This window comes from Fundulus heteroclitus, chromosome 3, assembly GCF_011125445.2.
Source record: "Fundulus heteroclitus isolate FHET01 chromosome 3, MU-UCD_Fhet_4.1, whole genome shotgun sequence".
NCBI lineage: Eukaryota > Metazoa > Chordata > Actinopteri > Cyprinodontiformes > Fundulidae > Fundulus > Fundulus heteroclitus.
The window spans coordinates 41,762,625-41,782,088 of NC_046363.1; the positions used below are offsets into that span (position 1 = coordinate 41,762,625).

The following is a 19,464-nucleotide window of genomic DNA, read 5'->3' on the forward strand; positions in this document are numbered from 1 at the left end:
AAATCCAGCTGCCTTTAGCTTTTCTTTCATAAATCTAAGTATTTGATCCAAAAACAAAACAGCAGAAATGTATTTTATTTTATTAAATAAATGCTGTATGCTACAGTACCTAAAGGAAGAAATTTCCTAGGTACTCTAGCATAAAAATTCTAAATTCTAAATTCAGGTAGTACTAATTACATGGGTTAAATATCAGTCGGATGCAAAAAACAGTCTTACAGCTTAAATTATTTATTTTAATTGTGACCTATTTTACTGTAATTGATTAATTAATAATACACCTCAGCTGTTCGGAATTTGTAAAAAAAAAAAAAAAAAAGATTATTTTTCATTTTACAATTTGTCAGTTATCCTCAAGACATTTTAATATCTCATGTTTAAACAGATAAAGCCTTCTTCTCACAGATCCATGCGTTCTTTTCATCACAGCTCACTGAGCTCCATTCTCTGTCCTGGAGAGAAGTTACACACTGACCATCAACTGCAGGCTGCTTCTGCTGCTGTATCCAGGCTCTAAGGAAAAACATCTGTTAGATCAAGGCTGATAGATTTGTTTTCTACAAAGTTTAAGAAATAATGTGTCTCTCACTGATTGGTCAGATCACTTCCATCGATCCATTTCCATTTCCCTCCTTCAGCTCTGAGGCCAATCCAGTATCCTTTAATGTTATTAGCCCAACTTTTGTCTTTAACAAACTTCTGTGGAGAATGAGATAAAATGATTACATATTTACTTCACTTACATGATCAACAGTTTTTAGAGAAAATCTACTGTTAGTTCACATAAACAGTTCCACAGCTCTGTCTTTACCTTTTCTTCTTCATCACCAACAACAGTCAGATGTGAAATCTTTCCTCTGCAGTCTTCTCGTGCTTCTTCCCAGGTTTTCTGATTCGGAGGTTCAGCATTATTAACTGCATAGCAGCTGGACTGAGATAGGAGCCAGCCTTTCTGACAAGAACTACAATTTCTCTCTGAAACAACAGAGAACAACTAATTAACATTTGGACTGACCAACATAATAATAATTAAGGGTAATATTTTAACACAAGTAGAATAGAACATACTGTTGTTTTCTTTAGGACAATATTCATTAATGCTCCACTGAGCTTGACTGGCGTTCTGTTCATTCCTATGTATATCCATAGTTTCTATTTGTCCTTTGAGGTTTTTAATCTCTTTCTGCAGCTTCTGGGTTTTATTCTTCACTTCATCAAGTTCTGTCTTCAGGTTTTGATTTTGTAATCTCAGGTTTTCTTTTTCTTGCGTCAGGTTTTGAACCTGTATGTTAAAATCTGAGCTGACTTTCTTGTTCAGGTCTGTCAGGTTGTAAATTTCCTCCAGCAGCAACGTTTGGTTGGCTTTCAGCTGTTTCAGCTCCTGTTTATCCCTTTTGTAAGAAAATAAATCTGCAAAACATGTTGCAAACCAAGTGGCGGTTACATAGATATGAAATACAAATATGACACATCTTAATGATAAAAACAACACAAATCTATTCCGTTTTAAGAATATCCAAACTTCTACATTAATATTTAACATCTAAACACTCATACTTTTTATTGCTTCTGTCACACTTTATTACAGGTGAACCGGACTTTCCGCCAGACACAGAGTTACGTTTTAAGGGGTTTATTGAAGGGGTGAATATGAAGCAGATGAAGCAGGCAAACAGTCACGGTCTTGGCAGAGAATCCTGGTAGAAAGGTTTACCGGGATGAGCAGAGAACCAGGAGACGTAGGCCGTGGCAGAACCAGCAGGCCGTGTGGACTGGAGAACCACCAGAACGGGTAAGCAAGCAGCTGAGACTCACAGAGGAACAGGTAGCAAAGCAGCATGGAGACTCGGGCAATCTCAACTAGGAGAGTTTAGCTGGCAGGACACAGCATACAGTAGAGCAAGAAACAGGCTGAACTGCAGCATGCATACACCAGCGAGAGTCCAGCTGGCAGAGCACACATGAGCAGGCGAAGCAAAGGCGAATCTCACAGGAGGCTCAATGAGGCGCAGGAAGAAGTAAGTGAGTGAGTGGGTGGGACGTTCTGGCCGAGAAGCGTAGGCAGAGGCAGGTATAAGTAGGCTGGTGAACAGGTGCGCTGAGTAATTAATTAGTGGGAACAGGTGGAGGTAATCTAGAGTGGGGTGGTGACTGGAGGCAGACTGAGCTGGAAGGATAACTGCTGGTGGCTGAAATGGTGAATAAATGAACAGAAAAAGTCATCATGAGTGTAAAGACAAACTAAACAGAACCATAACTATGACAGCTTCAGGATTTTCTAACCAAAAGATTTCTAATATTTTTAAGCAAAAAAGCAGAATATTTTAAAAACTTTTCTAGGCCTCCCCAGAGCCATAGAGCTAAAAAGAGTCGCGACACTCCCATTGGACTCCGTTGTACGCTGTTTGCCGCCCACTTCCGGGGTATGCAGCCTCGCATAGTTCCAAAAAGCCATTCTATGGCGTCGGACATCATTCACTTCCATTGCTGACTCTCGAGTAACTTCTGAGGTAAGTTGATTAAATAGCTACCTGTTTTGAATTGTCAACTGTCTATATTGTATCATAGGCCATTTATGATGCATATTCTGATCTTTTGTTGTATGTACACAGCGTAATTATATATATATTTTTTATCTTGGTAGACGACCGATTGCCTGCTAGTTTGTTAGCTTGACTTGCCTTCTGTGAAGGTAACGTTATATCCAGGGGTAAATTGATTAAATAGCTACCTATTTTGAACTGTCAACTGTCTATATTTTATCAGAGGTCCTTTATGATGCATATACTGATCTTTATTTGTATGTACACAGCGTAATTATATATATATATATATATATATATATATTTTATCTTGGTAGACCACCGATTGCCTGCTATTTTTGTTAGCTTGACTTCGCCCTCTGTAAAGGTAGCACTAACGTTATATCCAGGCGTAAGTTGATTAAATAGCTACCTCTTACACTACAAATGGTTAAATAGACTATACATAACCCCAGCCAAGCTACATCGATTTAATCCCAATATTCCAGACACTTGTTTTAAATGTAAACATGACAAAGGGTCTCTATTTCATTGTATGTGGGAATGTCCACATTCCTTATCATTTTGGAAGAAAGTGACAGAGGTTGCTAGTCAGATCATTGAGGAAGAGGTGCCCCTTAAACCAAAACTATGCCTACTGCACATCTATCCAGAAGACTTTACCCCCTCTAATAATGTACAACGTCTGCTGAATATTTGTTTTTTGGAGGCTAAGCGCTGTTTGGCCAAGAATGGAAAACAGAAGTGTCTTGTGTTTTGGCGCAGTGGTTGAAAGGAATGTGCTTTTATTTTGCTTTGGAGAGAATTAGTTATACCACAAAAGGCAAGCTAGAAAAGTTTTGGAAGATTTGGTACATATTTTGTGACTTTCTTGAAAATAATAATATTAAAGTAGAAGGCTGGGATACTGTTGGAATTTGAAATGAGCCCCCCCCCCCCCCCCCCCCCCTTTTCCCTTATTTTACTGTATTCTGTTCTATTATTACTATTATTATTATTACAGCTTTGTTTTTTTTTTTTGTTTTTGTTTTTTTTTTTCATTGTATTTCTTTTTATGTATGTATGTATGTATTGTCATGTTCCCTTTCAAGAATCCACAACCTTATCAGTACTTCACGGATTGTTTTTTTGTTTGTGTATATTGCATTGAGGCTGAGACATGAATCAGCTAGACATATTACGTAAAGTACTCGAGCATACATTTGCATTGTTTTTGGACTACACAACAAGGTCTTTCTATCTTCATGAGACTTTGTACCTTTATTGGGTATAAAGGTGGACTGTTATTAGGTGGACACTTTTATGGAGCTCATGCTTTCAGGGGGACTTTCTATATTATTCCAGTTTGTGCCTAGGGTTTGGGGTTGTTGTTTGTATAAAAGAACAAAACCACAATAAAGAAATGTTTAAAAAAAAAAAAAGCTACCTCTTTTGAATTATTATTAAGCCACGACTTGTTTCCATCGCGTTGTAGCTCCAGCCAGCATAAACACCAGTGCATGCGTCGCTTGTCCTTGGTGGTCAGGCAGCGTGATGTTGCCAAATAGCCTCCCCGTTCCCAGATGGAGCTCCACGCCTGGAGTAATGGACATTTCATCTAAGGTAAGCACACACTCTCTCTCCATTTCACTCATGCCACCTGCCTTCAGCCTCAGCATCTCAAACACTTCCCCCAAAACTCCCGGCTCCAGCTTTACATGTTGCATCCTCCTTTGCAGCGTGCGGATGTTAGGCAGTGGAATTTGCATTTTCTGGAGGGTTTTATAACCGGTGGTGCCAGTGGTAAATCTTATTTTTATAGCTTTTTTAATTGTCTCCTTTCCCCACCGTATTCCTCTCTTCTTTTCCTGTCCAAGGGCTGTCATTTGGTCTCTGTTAAACATTTGGGTGAACTTCTGATTAACTAAATTGTTCCTCTTTCTTAGCGCCAAATTCATTCTTTTTTGCTGTGCTAGAGCCCTCTCTGCTCTCCTTCTCATTAACTTCTCCATTTTAAGTTGCCTTATTAGGTCCTCCACAATTGCACTATTAGACCCTGGCAGTCTGGTCCCTGGAGCACCTGGCCCTGGCAAAGTTGGTTCATCGTTGCTGGCTCCTGACTGACTGGCCCTCGGCACACACATCCCTGGATCACCTGCCCCTGGTAAAGTAGCCTCTTGGTCGCTCTCTCTGTCTCCTGTCATGTCCCTTTCCTTGCCCTCAAAATCCACCTCAATTTCTCCCTCAACCTCTGTAACAATAACAAGGTAATGTTGCTGTTATATGTATTTTGCATTTGCACCTACTGTTATCTTCAATAAAAGGGTACACTACACTCCTATAGAAAACAAATTAAAGCGAAAAATTACTGTAATGTGAATCAAATCATCTGCCACAATCAGAAACCAAAAAAATGTATAAACTCATCTACTGGCAATGGTTAATTTGGTAGAATTTTTTAGATTATTTACATTCTGTATGCAAATCCTCAGAGAATCCCTGAAGCTGGATGTACTAATATGAATGTAATGTCTCATTAGGAGTGTAGTCTATCCTTGAATTACATTAAATGGGGAATATTTTTAGTGTCCAGGACTCAGATGAAGAGGATGTTAGTATGCGTTGTTGAGAGGAACTGCCCTACAGTGACTGGCCATAGTGCATACTGGAACTCCACAGGTGTGAGTCTGATGTATGCAAGAGAAAGTATTTTTCTAGGCAGTCCTGAATGAACTGGCTTTAATGAACATATTTGTGCCTCTGTCTCAACAGATCTTGCTGGACCAGCTGTATCGTTTTTGTGGCCATCACAGGTTTCAGTGGAGCACCCCAAAAAAAAAATGGTTACGATACCTGTTCTTAACGCCTGTTTACACATTTGTTGTTCTTGTTCACACATGCTGTATGTATGTTTGTTGATATTATTCATGCTTGTTCCCGTTTTTTTTGTTCCACATTGTTCATTTTTATCTTATGCCAGATACCTTTATTATTATTATTGTTGTCCTTCCCTTCAGCCCTGATGCACTCTGAAGCCTGATGTATGTGGAGGATTTATTTTTTTAAATGTATTTATAATATTCCTCCCTGTTCCTTCACTTTGTTCTTGTTTTTCCAGTTAGATACACACATTTACACACACACACACACACATCTTGTTGTCTCACTCAGTATTTTTTATTAAACAATATTTGAATCTTTCATCCAAGCTTAATGAGTTGTTATTATTTAATATATTTGATTCTTTGTGCATGGCTTAGTATTAAAATTATCATTGTTGTGTGGCCAACTCGTACCTCATCAGAAAAAGTGGGTGTAAATGCTGAATGGACTATTCTTTCTCAAAAAAGCAAAAAGCAACAACGGAGTCCAATGGGAGTGTTGCCATTCTCTATCACTCTCTCTGCAGCTAACCTTACTCTTACTCTGTGCATTAACCCAGAGACGTAGAGAAAAATCTTAATAGCTCTGCACTTACCTATAGACCCAAACATATAAGCATAATGCTTTTGATAATATGTGAATGGCTTAATCTTAAAATTATATTCTTAGTCTTAACATGATCATGTTTCACGTTGTCGTCTGGGGGTGACCACTTATCAGAAGTGAGCTAGCTGCTAGGCGAATGCTGAATGGACCACGGCAGACCTAACGCTACCACGAAGGTAAGCTAATGGCTGAATGGGAATTTATAAGCAAAATCACGGTAATCAATAATACAGCCCAGTCGCCATAAAATGAAAATCATGAGACATCTGTCATCACATGAATGATATGGAAAAGAAAAGTTAAGTTAGAGCCGTTCTAGCCTGTTCTCCTGTTCATACGAACATGAATATAAGCTTTCCCCCCCCAAAAATGTAAAACGTATCTGAGTAATATACAGCTTTTTGTTGTCACCCTGCCTCTCAAAATGGAAAAATGACATTAACAAATATGTAATCATGCAATAACAGCTGAAAAAGTAGTAGGGTGTATGTTTATATATGTATTAACCGTTAAATAACGCAATTGCTGCTGTCTGTCCCATAGAAGAAAATGACAGCCAGCGTATGTTTTGGAACTATAGCGGTCTACATGAACCACGTGACTGCCCTGGCGGTGACATCAAAGAGTGTCGCAACTCTTTTCAATCTCTATGGTGCTGGGCCTCCCTATTGGATATTTTACAAATGAAACTAATGGAACACGTAGGCTGCATTCCCAAATTATTTCTTTGGGGTCAGTATATTATCTGGGCTTCTGATTGTCTTAACAGAAGAACCTTCTTTCCTGAACTTTATTTTTGACATACTTACAGAGAACACAGACTCCAATGAGGGCCAACGCCAAAATGACACAGAGGATCCCAAGGCAACAAGCCAACTTCTGATACCAGCGATGTTTTCTTTCTGCTTCCTTGTTTGATAAAAGTCCTGCAGAGTCTAATCAGAAAATATTGAATATAGAGTTTTATTAGGACAAAACATCACACAGCAAAAACCTACTTCAGTTGCTTTTTTTCTTATTCAAACCTTTTGATTTTAAAGTGCTTACCACTGATTTTTAACAATCAAAGAATATTTTGTGACTGTGTGTAAACAGAGACCATACGCTGCAAAAGATTGAGACAGGCCAAATTCATTCAGATTGAGTTTCCAACATATAATAATGTGTTTCAGCTCACTTGATGCTTTAAGCTACTTTCCCATGTTTTATTTTATTGCAACTTGCTTTTATTCTGTTTTTATCTTCCCATCTTTTAACCATGCAAAGCACTTTGCATTGTCCTAGTACGGAAATGTGCCATCCAAATAAATCTGCCTTGCCTTCAGACTTTCGCACATTTTTTATGCTTTTCTATGGACAATGGTTTCCATTTTGTTTCATATCTGTCCAGTATTAACCGGAAACTATTCATACATTAACAGATTCAGTGGCTTAAGTGTTCAGACTGAAAGCTACAACTTGACCATTTGTTGAAAGTTTGACCTCCAGGGATTTTCCAGGAGCCATAGAGCCTGACATGACAACTCTATTTGTTGCAATGCCAAAAATAAGACTACTCACCTATCAGCACCTTGGTTTGTGTCTAGGTTTGGGTTGTAATAATAATAATAATAATAATAATAATAATAATAAGAAGAAGAAGAAGAATCATAAAGCGATAATACATATAAAAAATACAGAGGGCTGAGGGTACACCTTTGTTTAATGTGCATTTATTGTGAAACATCTGCTCTAAACCAACCCCTATGAATTTCAACCAATGAATATGACAACATATAACAGAATTTGACAGACATGAAATAGATTTTGATCCAGAAAAGTAATCCTCAGGTAACTGGAAACCTTGCATTGACTAAAAAGTAAAGCAGGTGCTATATGAGACCTTTTAGAAGACTTTTTCCTAACGTGACTGCAGGAAGTGATTGTGTTGGAGTTATTAAGCTTCTCACCCAAACAAGATCACATTTGGAATTTAATAATAGTCTTTATTTGTAATTGCAACCATATGTGTTTTAATAAAATGTGTCCTCGGCATTTAACCCATCCCTTAGAGAGCATGTGGGCTGCTGCTGTGCTGCGCACAATGAGAATTCTTGGGCTAAGGTTCTTTTTTAGGGACCCCGAGGGACAGTTTGTGGGGTTTAAACTGGGAAACTTGGACCTTTTCCAGGTCACGAGTGCACTACTATAGCTATTACACCATCACTTTCCCTGCATAGAGTGCAATTGAACATGCTAAACAGTATGTCAAGGAATATCTGCAGCTGAGGACTGCATTGTGTTTGCACTGTGCAAGCAAAAATACAAAATCCTAAAACTAAACATAAAGCCCTGGAGCAGAAAGAAAGGGAAACTTGTGTGACAGGGGGAAGTGGGTGGAGATTCCACCTTTGTAGTGTCATCGCTAGTCCTTCCAAGCCAATGACGGTAGAGGGCGCTCCCTCCCTATCCTCAGCTCTGTTACTGCTTTGTTTTTCACTTCTTCTCTATATGTTTTTCAATAAAAAAAAATTGCATTTCATAAATAAATAATTATTTATTTAATAACGTTACAAAAACAAACAAAACAAACATTTTGAGCTTCTACATTGTTGTGCTTTGTGAGTAGGTGAGGGCTGTTGCCTGCATACCTGTATTAATTTCTCTTGTAGTTCTGTTATCAATATTCCGTTCTCCTGTATCTGCGGATTTCAATATTGCTTTACAATAAATTGTATAATTGCCTTCGGTCCTTTTTGGAACAATAATTTATTTAAGAGATGAAAATGGTAAAATATGAATATAAAGAATTTATTTACAAATATCAACTAACATGCACGCAAAATTTCTATCATATAGCAGAACTGTCCATGGTGAAATTATTTTTAGAGGTTGGATTCCGTCCTGAGAGATCTGTGCTCAAAGGAGCCAGGACTCCTCGGCTGCTGCTGCTTTCAGCAGGCAGCCCTGCTAAGAGCCTTTCTGCCAATCACTGAAAAGCAGTGTGTTCATGTCGAAACTGCTCGAGTCCACTCGAGCAGTGCCGAGTGGCACTGAGGCGGTGGAAATGGGGCTTTAGATAGTTAGACAGACATTCCTCGACACCAGTTTTAATAGATTGCCTTTGAATTCTAGGTAATACCTGACAGACGTAGAAATCTCAGACCCGTTACATGGAGAGGAAGATGGAGTCAACCTCTCATAATTAGGGGGTTTAGAGGCGATGGGCTAAACTCTGTGACAGCAGCTACTGTTTTGTTGCAATTAAATCCTGCTGATACAAACACACTATTCATATTGTCTTACACATAACTTTTCTGTACCTTTAATGTGAACTGAAATTTTTGCCCTTAAAATTGTCATTTTAAAGATAACTAAGCCTATCCCTGCATGGCTTATACATACAATGATTTTATTTTTATATTTATTTCAATCAACTTACCATTTGTGTCAAGTGTTTGCTGAACTGTTTGATTTGGTAGCTTCACTTCACCATACACAACGTCTTCCTCTGAAAGAAAGTTAGAGAATTAATTGTGTAACAAATAAAGACTTTCAAAAATGTTTCAATTAAATCAATTGTTTAATAACCTTTTTTATTTGACATTGAGATTATCAGTCGGCGTCTTTTCTTAATGTCAGTAAACTCAGACATGGAGCTGATGTTGGCTCAAAAAAAATTAAAAGTATATCTCAACTCCGGTCCTCGAGAGCCGGTGTCCTGCAACCTTTAGATGTGTCCCTGGTCTGACACGCCTGAGTCAAATAATCAGTTAATTAGCAGGACTCTGAAGAACCTGACTGCATACTGAGGAGCTAATTGTGCTATTTGATTCAGGTGTGTGGGACCAGGGAAACCTCTAAAAGTTTCAGGACACCGGCTCTCGGGGACCGGAGTTGGCCACCCTGGGTCTAGACTAACAGTGAAACAGCTCGTAACTCAGCATTCCAACATCCACAAACATCAGCTGCTTTCACAACTAGAGATCCAAGAGATAGTTTCACAACTAGAGCAAGGGGGAACTAAGGCTACATTCACACTGCAGGTCTTAATGCTCAATTCCGATTTTTTTGTGAAATTGGATTTTTTTTTGCGTGGCCGTTCACATTTACAAATATATGTGACTTGTATGTAATCTCCTGTGTGAACTGAATGCGTTCAACCTAAGTGTCCTGCATGCGCACTCGAGGACGCAATGACGTCACACGTAGCAAGCATCCTCAGTGTTTGAGGAAGTAAACATGGATTGTAATCCTGGCGCGCATTTTGCGGTCATTAATTTATTTTCTAACCAGAGCATTCCCTCCATTGACTGCTCTTCTCATTGTAGTCCGCTATGGGTCTCGTCTCTCTTCCCGCTTCTGCATAGCAGGACGCAGAATAGTGACGTTTGTCGAGTATCGGTGACGTACAGGTCGGATAAATGCGACCCGGCCGTACAGACACAGGTCGCATTTGAAAAGATCAGATACGTATCTGATTCAGGACCACATATCCAAGTGGCCTGGGTCGCATTTGAAAAAATCCAATCTGTGTTGTTCAGACTGTCATAAAAACATCAGATACAGGTCGCATATGGGCAAAAAAATCGGAAATGGGTCACTTCAGGCTGCAGTGTGTACGTAGCTTTAGACACACAGTCAGATAAGGGGAGCTAACATCAACCCCCCAGAGATTGGCTACAAACCCCCAATGATGCAACAATACCTGAATGTGAAAACATCTGACCATGACTAAATTAAGAGCCTGCCAACCCTGATAATAACTTGTGTAGCTAAGCGAAATTCCTCCACAGGATCTCCTAGATGATACAATCCCTACTTTGTACACCACAAAGTACAATCCCTACTGTGACCATCACAGAGACCAACGAGCCTACATACAGTACAGCACTGATCCTTGAGATGCTTGGCAAAGGTAACGTTAAGAGCAGCCATAATGGACAACGTCCACCATGGAAGAGATGGTTGGACGCCAAAATCAAGGCAACAAGGAAAGAAGTAACCCAATTGTCAGAACTCCAGAAGGTGGATCCAGAAAGAGAATCCCCCAGAGCTACAGACAGATGCCCATACTTGAGGCCCTGGAAACCGCCAAACAAAAACTCCAAGTCTTGGCTGCCAGACTGAAGAAATACACATAGGAGATAGAAGTCAGAAGAATAAACAGGCTTTTCTCCACTGAACCAGCTGAAGTGTACTCGCAGTGGCAGAGTAATAACACACAAGCCACCCACCAAGGCAAGAGACTGAGCAACACTGGAATGGGATATGCTCAATATGCTCAAAGGAGCCAGGACTCCTCGGCTGCTGCTGCTTTCACCAGGCAGCCCTGCTAAGAGCCTTTCTGCCAATCACTGAAAAACAGTGTGTTCATGACAAAACTGCTCGAGTTCACTCAGTTTGACCGGAGAAACCCGGGCTAGCCCTGGAAAAAAAACCTGTTCCTGAAACACTCTCAAGGGGGCGGAGCCGAGTGGCACTGAGGCGGTGGAAATGGGGCTTTAGATAGTTAGACGGATATTCCTCGACACCAGCTTTAATAGATTGCCTTTGAATTCTAGGTAATACCTGACAGACTTAGAAATCTCAGACCAGTTACATGGAGAGGAAGATGGAGTCAACCTCTGATAGTTAGGGGGTTTAGAGGCGATGGGCTAAACTCTGTGACAGCAGCTACTGTTTTGTTGCAATTAAATCCTGCTGCTATAAGCACACTATTTATATTGTCTTACACATGACTTTTCTGTACCTTTAATGTGAACTGAAATTTTTGCCCTTAAAATTGTCATTTTAAAGATAACTAAGCCTATCCCTGCATGGCTTATACATACAATGATTTTTATTTTTATATTTATTTGTTACTATCAACTTACCGTTTGTGTCAAGTGTTTGCTGAACCGGTTGATTTGGTAGGTTCAAGTTACCATACACAACTTCTTCCTCTTTTTTAGCTGAAAGAAAGTTAGAGAAATAATTGTGTAACAAATGAAGTCTTTCAAAAAATGTTTCAATTAAATTAATTGTTTAATAAACTTTTTCATTTTACATTGAGATTATCAGTTGGTGTCTTTTCCATGTCAGCAAACTCAGACATGGAGCTGATGTTGGCTCAAAAAAATAAAAAGTATATCGCTTAGGAAAAGTACCAAGAAATATCTGACATTGCAGTTTTTTTACATGTTTTAAAAACTACATATAACTGAAAGCTACATTTGGTAAGAACTGAACATTTAAAATCATTTTGCATACATTTTTAGACAAGAAAATTGAGACCAAGTGAACACTTACCAACGTGTAAAGGTGTTAAATTTATTAACCTTTCTAAATAGCACCAGATCCCATCATGAGATATTCGTCTCTACATGTTCGCCCCACAGCTCTATCTTGCACATAACATAAAGAGAGCACGCTTAAGACCCAATTTATACAGCACATGTGCAAAAAAGTTGATCAGGCGTTTGGCTACTTCCACCATGGAAGAGATGGTTGGAAGCCAAAATCAAGGCAACAAGGAAAGAAGTAACCCAATTGTCAGAACTCCAGAAGGTGCATCCAGAAAGAGAATCCCCCAGAGCTACAAACAGTTGCCCATACTTGAGGCGCTGGAAACCGCCAAACAAAGACTCCAAGTCTTGGCTGCCAGATTGAAGAAATACACATGGGAGATAGAAGTCAGAAGAATAAACAGGCTTTTCTCCACTGAACCAGCTGAAGTGTACTCGCAGTGGCAGAGTAATAACACACAAGCCACCCACCAAGGCAAGAGACTGAGAAATACTGGAATGGGATATGGGAGAAAGATGCATCACATGACAATGATGCACAGTGGCTAATAGATCTAAGAGCAGACCACAATAATCTCCCCGAACATCCCAATGAAAAACATCCAACAAAGACTTTCAGGTATGAAGAACTAGAAAGCACCCGGCTCAGATATGATCCACGCCTACTGGCTGAGGAAGCTAATTTATAGCAAACCATCCATATCAATTATCTTCTGTTTCCCTTTTTTATTTCAAACGTTATGTTTTCTAGTCATATTAAACTATGTATATTTGTCATTTACATGCTTTGAATACATAACGTACATAATGTAAATATTTTATGACGTCAAGATTGGCTGTACACTTTATTTATATAACTTAAATATATATATATATATATATATATATATATATATATATATATATATATATATATATATATATATATATAAAACAGTTTTTTGACAATGCAGACAACTGTCCATGGTGAAATTATTTTTAGAGGTTGGATTCCGTCCTGAGAGATCTGTGCTCAAAGGAGCCAGGACTCCTCGGCTGCTGCTGCTTTCAGCAGGCAGCCCTGCTAAGAGCCTTTCTGCCACTCACTGAAAAGCAGTGTGTTCATGTCAAAACTGCTCGAGTCCACTCGGTTTGACCGGAGAAACCCGAGCTGGCCCTGGACAAAAAAAAAATCTGCTCCTGAAACACTCTCAAGGGGGCGGAGCCGAGTGGCACTAAGGCGGTGGAAATGGGGCTTTAGATAGTTAGACAGATATTCCTCGACACCAGTTTTAACAGATTGCCTTTGAATTCAAGGTAATACCTGACAGACTTAGAAATCTCAGACCCGTTACATAGAGAGGAAGATGGAGTCAACCTCTCATAATTAGGGGGTTTAGAGGCGAAGGGCTTAACTCTGTGACAACAGCTACTGTTTTGTTGCAATTAAATCCTGCTGCTACAAGCACACTATTCATATTGTCTTACACATAACTTTTCTGTACCTTTAGTGTGAACTGAAATTTTTGCCCTTAAAATTGTCATTTTAAAGATAACTAAGCCTATCCCTGCATGGCTTATACATACAATGATTTTTTTTTTTTGTATTTATTTGTTACTATCAACTTACCGTTTGTGTCAAGTGTTTGCTGAACCGTTTGATTTGGTAGCTTCACGTTACCATACACAACTTCTTCCTCTTTTTTAGCTGAAAGAAAGTTAGAGAATTAATTGTGTAACAAATAAAGACTTTCAAAAAATGTTTCAATTAAATTAATTGTTTAATAAACTTTTTTATTTAACATTGAGATTATCAGTCGGTGTCTTTTTTAATGTCAGAAAACTCAGACATGGAGCTGATGTTGGCTCAAAAAAATGAAAAGTATATCGCTCAGGAAAAGTACCAAGAAATATTTGACATTGCAGTTTTTTTACATGTTTTAAAAACTACATCAAACTGAAAGCTACATTATGGTAAGAACTGAACATTTAAAATCATTTTGCATACATTTTTAGACAAGAAAATTGAGACCAAGTGAACACTTACCAACATGTAATGGTGTTAAATTTATTAACCTTTCTAAATAGCGCCAGATCCCATCATGAGATATTTGTCTCTACATGTTCGCCCCATAGCTCTATCTTGCACATAACATAAAGAGAGCACCCTTAAGACCCAATTTATACAGCACATGTGCAAAAAAGTTGATCAGGCGTTTGGCTACTTTTTAAATTACAGAACACCAGCTTTTCTGTGGGAGAGGAAGTACTCCACCTCAAATTAAATGACCGGTCTTGCAAAGTGAACAAGAATAAAGTGAAGGTGTAGACAGACACCTCTGGAATCTCCCTTTTGCTCATAATTTCATTGAAGAAAGATTCCCTTGCATTTTTTAGTTATAAGTTTTATCTGTAAAGATAATAGACAGCAAGGAGGCATTCAGGATGAAGCAGGAGAGCAAGCTTCAGCAGATAAATAGATGTGTGGTCAGAGAGATGCATAAAATCATTGGTGCAAAGCAGAAAGAAGATCAGACAGATTAAAGTCTGGACAGAGCCAATAAGCTGAACACATTCAGAAACAAGCTCAGCATCCTTCTCACTCGCCCACGGTCAAACAGAAACAGCTGGAGAGACCGAACCCGAATATGGCAGCCAATCCAGATGGTGTCTGCCCCAGAGTGCCGGAGGCCTTTGCTGAGCAGCTCAGTGGGATTCTGCAGCACATCTTCAGCACTTAGATGGTTCCAGTGTTGTGAAAGACCTCCTGCATTGTTCTGGTACCAAAGAAAGCTCAGCCATCCGACCCCAATGACCTGTTGCCCTGACATCCCATTCTGAAGGTCCTAGAGAGACTCCTCAGTCCACCTGAGTAAGCAGGCTATCAGGATCCCCTGCACTCATCCTTCAATAAATCCACTGTCACTTAGACAAGCCAGACAGCACTAAGAGCATAATCTCCTTTGCTTTGTCAAAAGCTCCAGAAGGCTGGAACAAAAACTACCTGAAAATGACGCCACAGTTTGTGAGACTGAGGGGTTGTGTGTCTGACCAGGTGGTCAGCAGCACAGGAGCATCACAGGGGAGTGTACTCTCACCATTTCATTTCACTTTTTAATGCTCAGACTTCCAACACAAGACAAACTGTAGGGAGAAGGGGCAGATTGCACTGTACTTCTTGAGGAAGCCTATGCCTTTCAGTGTTTGCAGCACAATGCTGCAGATCTTCTATAAGTCTATTTTGAAGGGTTTGGTCTCTTCAGCCAGCACCTGTTGGTTGTAGCAGCATCAGAGCTATCACCGTAAAAAGCTCAACAAGCTAATAAAGAAGATCGGCTCTTTTCTGGGGATTCCTCTAGAACCTTTTACAAAGAAGGATTCCTAACAAAATGTAAATCAGCACTCCCTGGTGAACAAAATAGAAGAATTCCTCCTTCTCTGCACAAAGAATTAAATTAAATTCAATTTTATTTATATAGCGCCAATTCATGAAACATGTCATCTCAAGGCACTTTACATAGTCAAATTCAATCATATTATACAGATTGGTCAAAAAATCTCCTATATAAGGGAACCAGTTGATTGCATCAAGTCTCTCCAAGCAGCATTCACTCCTCCTGAAAGAGCGTAGAGCAACAGGGAGAGTCGTCTGCATTGTTGATGGCTTTGCAGCAATCCCTCATACTGAGCATGCATGAAGCGACAGTGGAGAGGAAAACTCCCCATTAACAGGGAAGAGAACTTCCAGCAGAACCAGAACCAGGCTCAGTGTGAACGCTCATCTGCCTTGACCGACTGGGGGTTACAGAAGACAGAGCAGAGACACAACAAGACAGACAAAAAGCACAGAAGCACACATTGATCCAGTAATCTGTTCTACATTAGATGGTAATAGCGTGTGATCTGTCTCAGGTTTTCTCCGATCTGCCACACCCTGCTCCACCGAGACATGGCTGGGCAGCACATCCCAGACTTTTTTATCAACGATGATGTTCTCAGATGTTACACTGCTACAGAAATCATGCAGTCCTCACCCAGTAACACTCTTTATCAGCTGTAAATCAATTTATTCACCAAGGAAATTCCCCTTGGTTATACTGGCCAGAGCCTCCACCCCGCCTCCTCCTCCTGCACGCTGGAGGCAGAAATAGAGCTTTGCTGATATTATAACAGACTTGGAGAGGAAACACCCTGGCTCTCTCATCATCATTCTGGGTGATTTAAAAAAACACACACTGGACCACTGTTACACACTTTTAAAGGATGCAGACAGTGGCGTCTCTCATGCAGGGCCTGGACTCTTTGAACATTGTCTGTCATTGTTCAGTCAGTCTTGTGCCCATCTATCTCTGTGTGTTTCAGCTCATCCACAAAACTTGACAGGTCCAAACTGCAATGAACAATTACAGCTCTGAGATCAATAGGACTGATCCCTTCATGACCTCTACAGGACCAGGCCAGTAAACGGGCACCTAGAATAGCTCTCGACCCAGCTCATCCTGGTCACAGGTTATTCAGACTTTTACCTTCAGGTCGGCGCTACAATGCACGGATGGCTAAAACAGGCTGACACAGAGCGAACGTCTACCTTCAGACAGTGTCTCTGATAAACATTTTACAGTCAGGGTAGCCAGTTATCCTGCGGCGGTGGAAAAAAACTCCCGTACATATCATTCCTGTTCTTACTTTTTACCTGAATAATGTATTTTCTGTTACAGATTGTAGTTGCTTACTGTTACTTATCTACATGATGCAAGCGCTGGAATCCAAAGTCACATTCTCTTCATCAGACTTTGGTACAACGGTGTCTTCAGTCAGACGCTGTAGAACAGACCACCACAGCAGATCTTTCCTGCTAAGCCATCAGCATCTACAATGACTTGTTGAAGAAACCGCTGTGTTATGAGTTACAGCAGCATTTAGTTTGCCTTTGGGATTAATAAAGTAGTTTATAACTGAATTGAATTGGAATACACTACATCTGGATGTTTGCAGGAGCTCTCTGTGTGAAAATTGAATACATCAAGGAATATTCCTTCCTTTTTCAGCAGAGTTACTGTATACAAAATCAAACAAACCAAAATATAATTAAAAGTGGTTTGTTCACCATCACGGTGGGAATGGGTGACTGACTGTAGTTTAAAACAATTTGGGGTCATCAGTCTAGATAAAGAGTTATACAAGTACAACTCATTTAAAAAGAAGCTAGTGTTATTAGATTATTAGAAGATTTCTTATTCTGCTATGTTGTTCATCATATTTGTCTGAATTAAAAGTTGTTTCCTTAGCAAATGTTTAAAACCTATACAGTCTGTTAAGTGATTTTTTTCCTCACAATGCCCAAAGACACAAACCTTCTCACAGCTTAACACAAGCTCTCTGATGGTTTCCTTCCCTTATTTTTCTGTGCATTTAATAGTTTTTATTCCTACAGCTACCTGAAATTAAATAAATCAACATTACACACAACACTGATCACATAACCACAAACACAGATAGGTTCCTGTTAGTTGGAGGACTATTAAAAAAAAAAAAAAAAAACGATCACACAAAAACTCACCTCTTTTGGGTCTCCTGCTTTTGACAACCACCGAAGCATACATAACCTCGTTCTCTGCCATCTTTTTTATTTAAGTTTATCTATTTCTTTTCGGTTAAAGTTCCACAAATAAAGAGCAAGAGAGCATTATCAATGACAAGTAGATGTTTCCTGTAACTCATAACACTCTTGGAGGCTATGACAGTTCTTAACTTCTGCTACTAACTACAGAAGCTCATTTGCATTCTTACCCTTTCTGGGCAAAAAAAAAAAAAAAAAGTGTAACACCCAGAGAGCTCTCATATTTTGAGTCCTTCCATATATATACAGCAGTCCAAATTCAGGGAGCAGAGACGCAGTGGTTTTAAAGGGCTGGTTGAGCAACAATATTTGGGTTACTTTTATTCAAAAGAAAGTAATACTGTGCAGTAACAGTTTGAAGCTTGTGGTCTCCAAACAGGAACTCACATGACTCACTAAGTTTTTTTTCTTCTCACAAATTTCTCACATGTAAGCATCACACCATCTGAAAGTGGACAAAACCGTGGGAGTTTTAAAACCCTAAGGAGAATTTTTCTTTTAACTTAACACTGTCTGCAAATTATTAATACATTCAAGTAATTAAATAAATTCAATTCAATTCAATTTTATTTATATATCGCCAATTCATGAAACATGTCATCTCGAGGCACTTTACAAAGTCAAAATCAATCATATTATACAGATTGGTCAAAAATTTCCTATATAATAAAGACGTAGGACAAACATTACTGTCAAGCTTTCATTCCTTAAACAATGAAGCTTTACATGCAAATGGTGTGTTTTACCTCTACTGTCACTGTTGATCTGTATATATTAGTGTGAAAAGAACTGACTTTCAATTCTACAAAAATAAGGGATGTTCCAATCTGCATTCAGGTGTTAAATCTGGGTCCAGATCAAAGTATTTTTATGATAATTATTTGTTTCCTTGACACCACCATTGTTAAATGATCAGGACTGTTTAGAAAATTCTGTTTTGAAGAGTCTGACTGGGTGGAGAGTCTGAAAATGGAGCACCATTTCTTTTCATTGTCGTTGTAGTCTGAAGTGACCTTTTCAGTAAGTGGAAGCAGTTATGTTTTACAGATATACTCAGATCTCTTACGGTGTCTTGGATCTAACTGTATGACTTGATGCTCAATCTGCTGAGCTGTTAAAGGTTAATTATATAATTGTGTAACAGAGTATTTGAGCTTGTGTCCATAGAAAATGACTTGAGCAGTGGGTGGAAGTACAAGATCTATTTTTGAACCTGAAACATCAGCCAACAGCAGGAAACGAAGAAGTATGCACAAAGCCACTCAGTGGCAAATATCAGTACATTAGAAGCAGAATATGGACGACTCTTTGATAATATGAAACATAAATAAGTGATAATCAGCTTTTTCAATGTTTTTTTTTTTTGTAGAAGGGATTTCAAAGCGCTTCTCTAGCACAAGAAAAACAGCATTGGGAGCCAAGCTTCCCTCTAAATGGAAAGACACTATCATCTGAATTATTAAGTAATCAAGTGTCTTCTGGAACCTAAAAAATAAACCTGAGAAATAATAAAATGGTCGTAAACAGAAAACTTGAAGAATAAAAAAAAAAACTTTCTTAGGGGAATATGTTGAATGAAGAAGTGGCC

At 39.1% G+C, this 19,464-nt stretch overlaps 1 protein-coding gene and 1 long non-coding RNA gene across 3 annotated transcripts; one reads left to right on the forward strand and one right to left on the reverse strand.

Moving 5' to 3' along the window:
• Positions 1-303: 303 nt before the first annotated feature.
• LOC105923831 (C-type lectin domain family 4 member G) lies at positions 304-17,877 on the reverse strand. Its single transcript, XM_036127924.1, has 9 exons — positions 17,817-17,877; positions 13,887-13,964; positions 11,867-11,944; positions 9,433-9,501; positions 6,821-6,946; positions 1,069-1,410; positions 812-975; positions 590-699; positions 304-513 (listed from the first exon to the last, which is right to left on the reverse strand). The coding sequence occupies exons 1-9, from the start codon at positions 17,875-17,877 to the stop codon at positions 378-380; spliced, it is 1,164 nt and encodes a 387-aa protein (XP_035983817.1). The 3' UTR covers positions 304-377.
• Positions 2,348-5,649, forward strand: LOC118562688. Of its 2 annotated transcripts, XR_004930754.1 has the most exons (6): positions 2,348-2,510; positions 2,861-2,910; positions 4,018-4,145; positions 4,541-4,686; positions 5,109-5,201; positions 5,295-5,649. It is a non-coding gene; the product is annotated as an uncharacterized LOC118562688 (long non-coding RNA). The 2 variants fall into 2 exon arrangements; XR_004930753.1 differs by lacking the exon at positions 2,861-2,910.
• Positions 17,878-19,464: the final 1,587 nt, after the last annotated feature.

Coding starts and splice junctions, on each gene's coding strand:
- LOC105923831 (XM_036127924.1), bottom strand. CDS start 17,877: ATGGCAGAGAACGAGGTTATGTATGCTTCGGTGGTTGTCAAAAGCAGG. Junction 13,965..17,816: donor AAGCAGGAGACCCAAAAGAG/GTGAGTTTTTGT, acceptor ACTTTCTTTCAG/CTAAAAAAGAGGAAGAAGTT. Junction 6,947..9,432: donor GCAAACACTTGACACAAATG/GTAAGTTGATTG, acceptor TTTTCTGATTAG/ACTCTGCAGGACTTTTATCA.